The sequence below is a fragment of the Carassius carassius genome, chromosome 16 (genome assembly GCF_963082965.1).
Source record: "Carassius carassius chromosome 16, fCarCar2.1, whole genome shotgun sequence".
Taxonomy (NCBI): domain Eukaryota; kingdom Metazoa; phylum Chordata; class Actinopteri; order Cypriniformes; family Cyprinidae; genus Carassius; species Carassius carassius.
In genome coordinates, this window is record NC_081770.1 from 2,815,563 (window position 1) to 2,827,486 (window position 11,924).

The 11,924-nt window shown below is 39.6% G+C and overlaps 2 protein-coding genes and 1 long non-coding RNA gene across 4 annotated transcripts in view; 2 read left to right on the forward strand and 1 right to left on the reverse strand.

Moving 5' to 3' along the window:
- The first annotated feature begins 1,155 nt into the window (after positions 1–1,155).
- The window catches only part of LOC132159398 (gastrula zinc finger protein XlCGF52.1-like), a 192,214-nt gene continuing 181,445 nt past the window's right edge, over positions 1,156–11,924 (forward strand). Inside the window, exon 1 of one of the 2 annotated variants that reach the window (XM_059568899.1) lies at positions 1,156–1,271. Coding sequence is in view for 1 of the 2 variants with exons in the window: in XM_059568903.1 (XP_059424886.1) it covers positions 2,496–2,544 (49 nt within the window). In the remaining variant the exon portion in view is untranslated. Of the gene's footprint in view, positions 1,272–2,484; positions 2,545–11,924 lie in introns of those variants that run through there. The other variant, XM_059568903.1, reaches the window with a different exon arrangement.
- On the forward strand, positions 2,674–3,765 carry LOC132159236 (gastrula zinc finger protein XlCGF49.1-like). Its single transcript, XM_059568778.1, has 2 exons — positions 2,674–2,697; positions 2,899–3,765. Exons 1-2 carry the CDS (start codon positions 2,674–2,676, stop codon positions 3,691–3,693), a joined length of 819 nt encoding a protein of 272 aa, XP_059424761.1. The 3' UTR covers positions 3,694–3,765.
- LOC132159435 (uncharacterized) lies at positions 7,535–11,342 on the reverse strand. The gene is made up of 3 exons (XR_009437847.1): positions 11,240–11,342; positions 9,604–9,753; positions 7,535–7,654 (listed from the first exon to the last, which is right to left on the reverse strand). It is a non-coding gene; the product is annotated as an uncharacterized LOC132159435 (long non-coding RNA).

The window sequence follows — 11,924 nt, forward strand, 5'->3', positions numbered from 1 at the left end:
ATTAACGATGCCACCCTGGAAATTTATAAAGCCATCTGTTTATATAAGCTTACAACAAATACTAAAAGAAAACAAAAACATAATGCCACAGTGTATAATAGTTCAAAATTATGTAAAGCAGTATCAAGAGGAATTATTAATATTTACGGCAGGATCAAAGCAGTCGGAAAACAGGCCTTCCTGGTGCAGCATTTTTTATTCCTCGGTATAGTGTAGTAGTCAAAAAGAGGACTACAGACTACCTGTCAGTTTACACTGTAGAGTTAGTAGCAATTTTACTGGCATTAGGGTGGATGGAAGAAAATAATCAGAACCAAGGTGTTGTTATAGCCTCAGACAGTTCATCAGCATTATTAAGCATTCAATCATGTAGACAAGACATCATTTATCAAATACTCCACTTGCTTCTCACACTGCATTATAAGGGAATGGCTGTCTCCTTTCTTTTGGTTCCTGTCTATGTAGGGGTGGAAGAAAATTAAGATGTGGATATGCTAGCAAAAAACTCTACAAAGCATGAAACAGTAGATGTACACGTACCAGTAAGTAGAGCAGAGGTCAAACCATCATAAAGCAACATTTACTTAAAATACGGCAGGAATATTGGAACACAGCGGATACAGGACTTCATCTATAAAGTAATCAAGTAGTCATAAACATGAGGAAGGGCAGAAGCCCAAGGGAGGAGATGTTAGTCTCACGTCTGAATGGGTCACACTGGTTTAAATACAACATTACACAGAATATGAAAACATCCCACTGAATTATTCACTTATTGTAATGTACAAGAAACAGTGAAGCATATACTGCTAGACTGCAACAAATGTGAAGAAGATAGGGCAGAATTAAAGGCACAAATATATGAACAAAACATTTATTAGGGAAAGCATCTGGGAGAGTACACAATTCATTTTATTTTTGAAAAACACTGGGTTAAGTGAAATAATTCAATACGAATATATAATCTAAGGAAGATAAGTAAAGTTTAGTGGAAATGCAAGAAATTAATTTTTTAATTTTAAAAGGTTTTATTTTATTTTAATCATCCACTTTCATTTGATGTTACTCTAATACCCAAACTCCAGTAAAGTAGGTGGCGGTAATGCGCCTTTGAGATGAGGTGTCAACTGCCATTAAACCTGGAAGAAGAAGAGGATGACGCCATCTAGCGCGCGCTCTGCTAGCGTCGAGTCTCGTGAGGCGAGCAGTTCGCGGTACTTCACGTGTTTACTTTATTGTAGAACACACTTAACCGTTTAAGCAACAAAGAGGTAATTTTTTTAAATTGTTTTGTTTCTGCGTTTACTGACTAAAACATTTATCAAAGCAGGCGACGAGTATGTGAGGGAAAATGATTAGATCTGAGAGAATTATATGTTCGTTTGTATTGTTTGGATGTTTGGTTGATGCTGGAACTGAATGCTCTTTATATTTAACGGTTTTACAATCTGTCAGTTCCTGTACATACCAAAAAAAATGTGTTTGGTTATTAGCAATTCAAACTATGTTTAGTTCAATATGCAACAATTGTGGGTGCTGTAAGTGATGTAGTGTCTTTCTTTATAGATATGAATTATTTATTTTATGAGACGATCATATCATGTTTTAAATGAGCAGTTGTATAGTATTTCAACAAATATTCTCATGCAAATAATCACTACCCACTTTAACAGATACAATAGATTATAATGATATTATATAAATGAAAGCTGGGATAAATGTAGGAATCTAAATATGTGAATTTAATTCATAAAAAATAAAAAATGGATACAACTTGTATATGAGTATATATGAAAACACATTCCAATTAATTTACTAGAAAGTTAATTTACAAGATGCATAGATAGGTGAACATGAAGATTTAAAACGGGTGTGAATTAGTTTAAAACCATAAACTCTAATACTAGTTATAGTAACTAATTTATCTTTAATTTTGGCAGATCTGCTTCTCCTTCAGAGAAGCTCCTCCCACAACAATCACACCTTCAGTGAAGCTCCTCCCATAACAATCACACCTTCAGTGAAGCTCCTCCCACAACAATCACACCTTCAGTGAAGCAGCTCCTCCCACAACAATCACACTTTCAGTGAAGCAGCTCCTGCCACAACAATCACACTTTCAGTGAAGCAGCTCCTGCCACAACAATCACACTTTCAGTGAAGCAGCTCCTGCCACAACAATCACACTTTCAGTGAAGCAGCTCCTGCCACAACAATCACACTTTCAGTGAAGCTCCTCCCACAACAATCACACATTCAGTGAAGCAGCTCCTCCCACAACAACCACACTTTCAGTGAAGCTCCTCCCACAACAACCACACCATCAGTGAAGCTCCTCCCACAACAATCACACCATCAGAAAAGCTCCTCCCACTGCAGTTCATCAATAACTGCTGGAATATTCCCATCAGTCTACAAGTGAAGAGGAGCATCAAATCATCAGGACGAAGTGAAATCTGCAGAGACAGAGTTTTTTTTTGAAGAACAGAGAGACCATGAGAGATCTAGAACCCTGCAGAATCAAACACACTGAAGAACAAACAGGTTGGTGTTTATTCTTTATCCTTCATCAATGAGCGGAAGAACAATATGAATATAAACTAAGCAGTTTTAATTTTGTTGCAGTAGAAAGAAAAAAACAGCTGTACAATAATATAGTTGTAGCAGCAAATAATGAGGAAACTTTTAATAAACTGGGTATTTTTTTTTTTTTTTACAAAATTTATTTTAGATAACTGTAGTTTGAGAGTTTCGGGGTCACTAAGGTAATGCAAAATGCATCAAAATGATAATATAAACTTGTATACATATAGCAATTCCCTACTTTCCATTGTTTGTTCAGAGTTCTTGTTTTTAAGATTTAGTGAAAATTAACCATTTTGTACTTTAATTCCAGAGTTGATTGAAGAAAACAAGGAGCATGGAGAACTGAATAAAGAAGAAAAACATGTCAAAACTGGAGAAAAACATTTGAGTCGCTCTCAAACCAAACAAAAATATTTAAAGAAGAGAAGAGATGAGAAATCTTTCACCTGCACTCAGTGTGGAAAGAGTTTGGGAGGCAAACAGAGTCTTGAGAATCACATGAGGATCCACACTGGAGAGAAACCATTCACATGTGATCAGTGCGGGAAGAGTTTTACACAATCAGCAAACCTTAAGATGCACATGAACATCCACACTGGAGAGAAACCGTACAAGTGTTCACACTGCAACAGCGGATTCAGTCGGTCAGGAGACCTGAAAACACATGAGAGGATCCACACTGGAGAGAAACTGTTCACATGTGATCAGTGCGGGAAGAGTTTCACAGCATCATCAAACTTTAAGAACCACTTGAACATTCACACTGGAGAAAAGCTGCATGAATGTGATCAGTGTGGAAAAACATTTTTGTGGTCCTCAGTACTGAAGAATCACCTGAAAATTCATTCAAAGCAGAAACCACATTCATGTTCTTTGTGTGGAAAGAGTTTTTCCCAACTGCAGAGTTTAAAAGTACATCAGAAGATACACTCTGGTGTAAGAGAATATAAGTGCTTTGATTGTAAGAAGACTTTTATTACAGCTCCACATTTGAAGCGGCACCTGATGATCCACACTGGAGAGAAACCGTATAACTGTACTGTATGCAGGAAGAGTTTCAATCAATCATCTAATCTACGCGTTCACAAAAAGATTCACAGTTCGTAGATCATCTTCAGATCCAACACTTTCAGGTGTGACGTCTCATCCTCACCAAATGTGTCACAATAATGCATCAAGCATCTTCTGTGTAAATCTGTCCTAACAAATAAACATCATCTAAAGTCACAGTGAATAAAGTTAATGTTCGAGACCAGCAGTTTCAACTGTAACATTTTTATCGGTTCCAATGGGTATGGGTATTTTTTCAGTTCCAAAGAAGTAATCCACAAAAGAATGCCACTTACAATAGGATGACTCTTCGAAGGACTATCTGAGCCTTTGTGAACCTTAGGGAGTGTATACACTCACCTAAAGGATTATTACAAACACCATTCTAATACTGTGTTTGACCCCCTTTTGCCTTCAGAACTGCCTTAATTCTACGTGGCGTGTATTCAACAAGGTGCTGAAAGCATTCTTTAGAAATGTTGGCCCACATTGATAGGATAGCATCTTTTTCAAGTTCAAGTCTGCTTTATTGTCAATTTCCACGTGTACATACATAAAGAGAATCGAAATTGCGTTACCCTCAGACCCCGGTGCATACAGATAACATTAACATTAAAGCCTAAAAATCTAGATCAAATATAAAATGTAGATACAACTATATAATAAGGGAATGTTAAAAAAGACATTTAATAAAATTAAAAATAAAGTTAAATAAAGCAGCGCAAGGCAAATGGCAGATAGAGTGGGGTTCCTGGGGATGTGTGATCTGGGGGGTTCATAGTTCAGTGGTGCCTGGGGCAGAAGAGGGGAGGGGAGGGGGGGCAAGTTCGGGAGGGAGTTCAGCTTCCTGACAGCCTGATGGATGAAGCTGTCCTTCAGTCTGCTGGTCCTGGCCTGAAGACTTTGCAGTCTCCTCCTTGATGGCAGCAGGCTGAAGAAGCTGTGTGACGGGTGAGTGGGATCACCTGTGATGCAGAGGGCTTTGTGGGTGAGACGGGTTCTGTAAATGTCCTGGAGGGAGGGGAGAGAGACACAGATGATCTTCTCAGCTGCTCTCACTATGCGTTGCAGAGTCTTTCGGCAGGACGCGTTGCAGGCGCCATACCACACAGTGATGCAGCTCAACAGGATGCTCTCGATGGGCCTCTGTAGAAGGTGTACATGATGGGGGATGGGGCTCTGGCTCTCCTCAGTTTGCGGAGGAAGTAGAGACGCTGCTGTGATTTCTTGGCCAGTGCTGCTGTGTTTTCAGTCCAGGAGAGGTCCTCTGTGATGTGCACACCCAGGAACTTGATGCTGCTCACTCTCTCCACAGTCGCCCCATTGATGGTCAGAGGAATGTGCTGAGTGTGCGCTCTCCTGAAGTCAACAACAATCTCCTTCTTCTTCTCCATGTTCAGAGAGAGAGATTGTTGTCACTGCACCACTTGGCCAGGCGGCTCACCTCACTCCTGTAGTTTGTCTCATCTTTGTTGCTAATGAGACCCACCACAGTCATGTCATCTACAAACTTAATAAAGAGGTTGGAGTTGTGTGACGGTGTGCAGTCATGGGTCAGCAGAGTGAAGAAGAGGGGGCTCAGCACGCATCCTTGGGGGGGCCCAGTGTTCAGTGTGATGGTGCTGGATGTGTTGCTGCCGACCCGTACTGCCTGCGGTCTTCCAGTCAGAAAGTCCAACAGCCAGTTGCACAGCGAAGTGTTGAGCCCCAGCTGGATCAGTTTGTAAATGAGCTGTTGAGGGATGATTGTGTTGAATGCTGAACTGAAGTCTGGAGCTTTGCGTGCATTGATCCTGCTGAAGGATCTCCTCACACTGTCTGGGGTCAGCGTCATCACCTGGTTGCCGGGAGGAGGAGGAGTCTTCTGTGCAGTGGTGCTGTTTTGTTGCTCAAAGCGAGCGAAGAAAGCGAAGGCTTTGTAAGCTCCTCTTTGTGTGTTGTAAACAAAGTCCAAAATGTTATTACCTCGTGTTGGAAAGTTAATGTGTTGGTGTATTTTTGGAAACACACTCTTTAGGTCAGCATGGTTGAAATTCCCAGCTATTATGAGAAATTGGGGTGTGCTGTCTGCTGCTCACTGATGTGCTGGTACAGTTCATTTAGTGTGTCGTTCCTGTTGCTGATGATGTTGATCGGGGGAATGTACACCAAAATGAGCAGTATAGCAGTATATTCCCTCAGCAGACAGCACGGCCGGCACTTAATAATCATAAACTCCACCAGGGGTGAGCAGTGTTTGCTGATCACAATAGTATCACGTCATGGATGTAAACACAAAGCCCGTCGTCGCGGGAGGAAAAACCCGCGGCGGCGGGTTTGGTGTTTACACCAATGAGAGCTCTGTCCGGTCGATAGCACGTCAGCTGGTCAAGCTGAATAGCTCAGTCTGGAACACTGTTGCTGAATCATGTTTCCGTGAACACAAAAACACAACAGTCTCTTACAGTCATCCGAGTTGAATGTAGTCCAGTTTATTGTCCAACGAGCGTACATTAGCCATTAGGATGGTCGGGATAGATGGCTTGTGTGGGTTAGCCGTTAGCCTAGCAGAAACTTGCGACTGTATGCGCAGGTAGACGCGATGACGACGTACAAAAACACTGCGACTCACAAGACAAAAAACACAAAAACACCATTCTGTCGGGACAGCGAGAAGCCGCTGCGTGTGGAAGCACCGCCATCTTGGTACTATCTTGCAGTTGGAGATTTGTGGGATGCACATCCAGGGCACGAAGCTCCCGTTCCACCACATCACAAAGATGCTCTATTGGGGTGAGATCTGGTGACTGTGGGGGCCATTTTAGTACAGTGAACTCATTGTCATGTTCAAGAAACCAATTTGAAATGATTTGAGCTTTGTGACATGGTGCATTATCCTGCTGGAAGTAGCCAATGCCCAGGTAGGCTGTGGCATTTAAACGATGCCCAACTGGCACTAAGGGGCCTAAAGGGTGCCAAGAAAACATCCCCCACACCACCATTACACCACCACCACCAGACTGCACAGTGGTAACAAGGCATGATGGATCCATGTTCTCTTTCTGTTTACTCCAAATTCTGACTCAACCATCTGAATATCTCAACAGAAATCAAAGACTCGTCAGACCACGCAACATTTTTCCAGTCGTCAATGGTCCAATTTAGGTGAGCTTGTGCAAATTGTAGCCTCTTTTTTTCTATTTGTAGTGGAGATGAGTGGTACCCGGTGGTGTCTTCTGCTGTTGTAGCCCATCCGCCTCAAGGTTGTGCGTGTTGTGGCTTCACAAATGCTTTGCTGCATACCTCGGTTGTAACGAGTGGTTATTTCAGTCAAAGTTGCTCTTCTATCAGCTTGAATCAATCGGCCCATTCTCCTCTGACCTCTAGCATCAACAAGGCATTCGCCCACAGGACTGCTGTATACTGGGTGTTTTTCCCTTTTCACACCATTCTTTGTAAACCCTAGAAATGGTTGTGCATGAAAATCCCAGTAACTGAGCAGATTGTGAAATACTCAGACCGGCCCGTCTGGCACCAACAACCATGCCACGCTCAAAATTGCTTAAATCACCTTTCTTTCCCATTCTGACATTCAGTTTGGAGTTCAGGAGATTGTCTTCACCAGGACAACACCCCTAAATGCATTGAAGCAACTGGCATGTGATTGGTTGATTAGATAATTGCATTAATGAGAAATTGAACAGGTGTTCCTAATAATCCTTTAGGTGAGTGTAATTCAAAGGTGTAACCGGGATTTCAACTTCAAGAAATTCATATTCACTATTGCTGAATTCTCCATTTTTAAAATGATGCTGTAATTTAGAATGAACATAAGTATTCAATTTACTAGTAGGGTCAGCAGGTAAACACTCATAAAAAAACACAATCATCCAATTGTCTCCTAATTTCCTTCACATAATCTGTAGCTTGTTGAAGCACTATAGCCCAAAGCAGGGAACAAAACCACATCAGAATCTCTTTTAAAATAAATGAAAGCATTCCTCTCCGCTTTCTAAAAGTTATTAAATGCTTCACAGGGCTCGACATTAAACTTCGACACAAGCTTGTCCTTTGGACAAGAAAATCAGTCATTCGCTTGTACGCGTAAAAAAGTTACTTGTCAGGGGGACAAATGCAATTTATTCTGAAGCAGTCTCATCAGTGCTCTATCAGGAATGACTTTAATCAGCATATTTTTGATATTCGCCTTAAATTGATTGCTGTTGCACTTAACTTTATAAAGGACAATATTTTCCTAAACTGATTAAATGTACATGTCTTCATTTACATTGAATTCTAACATGTTATCATTACATTAAGTTAGAAAAAGAAGACATATGGTTGTTACTATTCAAATTAAATCAGTATCAACAAACTCCAGCTGTCCAAATGCTTAAATAATGTTATTAGATTATGTTTTATGTTTTTGACATACAAAAATGAAATGTTGGGAAAAAGCAATGATATGTTTAAATATGAAATTAAACCACCAGTAGGTGGGGGCAAGTCACTGTTTTAATGAGTGAATCATTGATTCAACCGATTTGTTCAAATGTGTGATTTATTCAATAAATGAAGCAAGTAACCGTTTTTATAAATGGCTCACTGAATTATTGACTCGTTCAAAAATGTATAATTTAGTAATGAAACACTGTTGTGTGTTGCTTGCAGATGCACAACTGCTCTGCTTTGGCTTTGCTTAGAAGAATTCTTGTTAGCGAAATGGAGCAAAAATGATACTAATCTGTCTAAAATGTAAGTCAGTTAATACTACTTGTTTAACTAAAGTTGTACAAAATCAATAACACATTTGCAATCGAGCTGAAAGTCAAGAAAACATCACTCCTGGGGCCCGTTTCAGAAAGGAGATTAAGTGGAAACTCTGATTATGTTAACCCTGAAATTAGTTTCAGAATGGGAGGTTTGTCAAACCTGGGAAAGCAGGAAAAATGCACTTAAATTATTATTATTTTGTTTTATTTTATTTATTTATTTATTTTGCTGTGAAATACCATGAAAATGAATAGCCTACACTCTTAAAAATAAAGTTGCATCAAGAGGTTCTTCAAGCGATGCCATAGAAGAACCATTTTTGGTTCCACAAAATAAAAAATAAAAAACATTCAGTTTTTTTAAAGAACAATCTCTTTCTTGCCTTTTTATAATCTGAAGAACCTTCTTTCACCACAAAGAACCTTTTGTGGAACAGAAAGGTTCTTCAGATGTTAAAGGTTCTTTATGGAATTATTTAGACAAAAATGTTCTTCTGGCATCATGAAGCACTTTTAAGGGTGTTTTACTTTAATAACCATTCTGCCAGTTTTCACTTGGGATATTTTAGCAATGTTAAGAATTAAACTTGTATTTAGTCTGAAGTATTTTAGACGTATTTTTGGCTGGAGCTGTTGCCATGGTGAATCGTCATTTCGGATCTCCATTGATTATGGCTTTTCATAGTCGTGGTCCACGCGCTAAACTCAGAGTCGGCCTACTCAGAGTTGACTGAACTTACACAATTCAGCTATTCTGAACCCAAAAACTCCAATTTCAGAGTAATTTAACTCAAAGTTAAAGTTTTAACTCGGAGTTGGTTGAACCTCCTTACTGAAATGGGCCCCTAATCGTGTGATGTTGAATATATTATATAGTATATTTATATTTTTTTTCTACCACATTATTTTTGTTTCTTTGTGTGTTCTGTTGATTTCTCCGCGAGTCAAACAGACTGCAAAAGCCTCAACTGACACAACATTGATACTGTCAATACATTATCCATTATTAATAACCGTTCACACTGAAAGTAATAAAATCTGAATCATTCTGGCCAAAGTTTTGGTGCTGCCTTAGTTATTGTTTGTTATTTAAGTTTGGATCAGGTAACCTGTCCGGTTGGGCAAGTAAAATCTCATTCACTTGCCCCTTCACAAAATCCACTTGTCCCAGAGAAGCAGACAAGCCTTAATGTCGAGCCCTGCTTAATATTGTCACTTATCTTTGTTTGTTTAACAAAGTCTTAACATCAGCTTCAACTAACCTGCAGAAAGTGTTTAAAGATGCATTCCTGTTAAGAGGTGGAATAAAGTTCAACTTCTTTTTAAAAGGAAGACGATGACTGGATGAATTAGAATTGACACTGCGCTGTATAGTAACCAGAGTATGTGAGCGGTGCGGAGTGGGAGCGGAGCGAGGAGCGGAGTTGCGTGATTTTGCCAGGTGCGAGCATGATATCTATGGGTTCGAGGAGCTGATTTTTTAAATGTCAGAGCGTTGTGTTTTTCTCTCGCTCCGAAACGCTCCACTATCACTCAATTACCAATCACGAGCCAGGAGTCCCAGGACCAAACCACTGTCAGGAGACGGAGGGGGACTCAAAATGTTTCTAATCATATTTTGCATTTGTTTGCATTTGTATTGTTTTATTAGTACTTTCACAAACATTTATATAAAGTATATATCATGTTAATTAATTTATCACATGATTTTAATTATATTTTTACCGACCCCCTCGCGATTTCCACCTGTGCATCTCCATTATATGATGGGCGATTTTATAAGTTGGTAATAAGCAGTAAGCACAGGTAAAGAGAGACAGAAAAATGGAGTTTCTGAAATATTACCGTGAGGAAGGGGAAAAAATATAAAAGTATTATAAAAGGTAGTGATGACAAAGGAGAACGCGAGTGCGGGGAGGTGATTGCAACGTCAAAAGATTCATTGTGGAATCTTAAAAGACATGTGTCAAGGAAACACGATTAAGTTTTTCGCTCACACGTGGAAAAAAAATCTGAAGGTTGGTATTATTCAGCTTGAACAACCTAAACCACCAATGCAGAATTAATACATTTGTAAATATTGTATTGGCATTTAGGCTACTTATTATTTACATTTAATTTTAGCGCCATATTTATGTTCAATTTACATTTTTTGCAGAGAAAAAATCACAGGAAACATGTAAAGAGACACAGAGCAGTAAATTTAAAGGCTTCTTTCAACAAAGAACGACAAAAATAAATATTTCACAGGAGAGGAAGAGTGAACTAGACCAGGCTTTCTTTAAAATGATTTACATGGACTATGAGCCACTCACCAAAGGAGAAAGAAAAGGGATGTGCTATTTTGCGAACATTGCACAGCCTGGCTACACCCCACCTTGCTATAGCACGGTCCGTGACACACTCATGCCACATGCTTTATTAGAGTTGGAGAATAAATTGCGCGTTCTGCTACAGAACTGCAATGGACTCTCAGTGGCCCTTGATATTTGGACGAGCCGACGAGGTCACAGTTTTCTGGGTATCGTGGGAAGTTTTGTAGATGAAAACTTTCAAGGCCACACTGTTCTGCTGGGTTGTGAACACATTCAGGGATGTTCTTCTCTTAGTACTGTGTATTCGTTTTTACACTACATGCATCTTCTGATCAGAGACTGGTGTTATTAAAAAAATAAATAAAAATACAGTGGTGCGAAAACGGAGCGAGACGTATAAGGACGGAGTGGGGGAGGGAGCGAGGAGCGGAAAATTGTACACCCAGAGCGGAGCTTGAGCGGAGTAATTATGAAATACTTTGAGCGTGGAGCGCAAATTCTTCCCGCTCAGCTCTGCTCACATACTCTGATAGTAACAGAAGGAGCATCATCAGAGAGAGTAGATATTTCAGTTGTACCAAAGAATTCCTTCAGTCTCAGAGATCTAAAAAGCTTATGAAAGTCAATCATAGTATCAGAGTCATTAGCCTCATTAGTAGGAATAAAATAAAATCTTTTACTAAGAGTAAATATGCAATAACTAGAAAGAGACTTATCTGAGTAATTCATAACCGTTTCCTCTGATTGCTCCTTGTCAACTGTGGAGGAAGCAAAGACCCTCTTTTGTTTACCCCTTCTATATCTTTTCTTGAACCTCTTGCCTTCCAATCTGTACCTGCCACTTCTGCCTGAGAGCGGTTTAAATTGCTTTTCCCGCAATTGACCAGCAGCATTAGATAGGTCTGTCATGATAACATCTTTTTGTTGTGCAATATATTGCCCCGAAAATAAGTGCGATAAATTATATTGATATGTTCGTTTTAATGATTGTTTAGATGTTTGGAGAGATAAGGGAATTGCTGTCTCCTTTCTTTGGGTTCCTGTCCATGTAGGGGTGGAAGGAAATTAAGTTGTGGATATGCTAGCAAAAAACTCTACAAAGCATGAAACAGTAGATGTACAAGTACCAATAAGTAGAGCAGAGGTCAAAACCATCATAAAGCAACATTCACTTAAAGTATGGCAGGAATATTGGAACACAGCGGATACAGGACTTCATCTA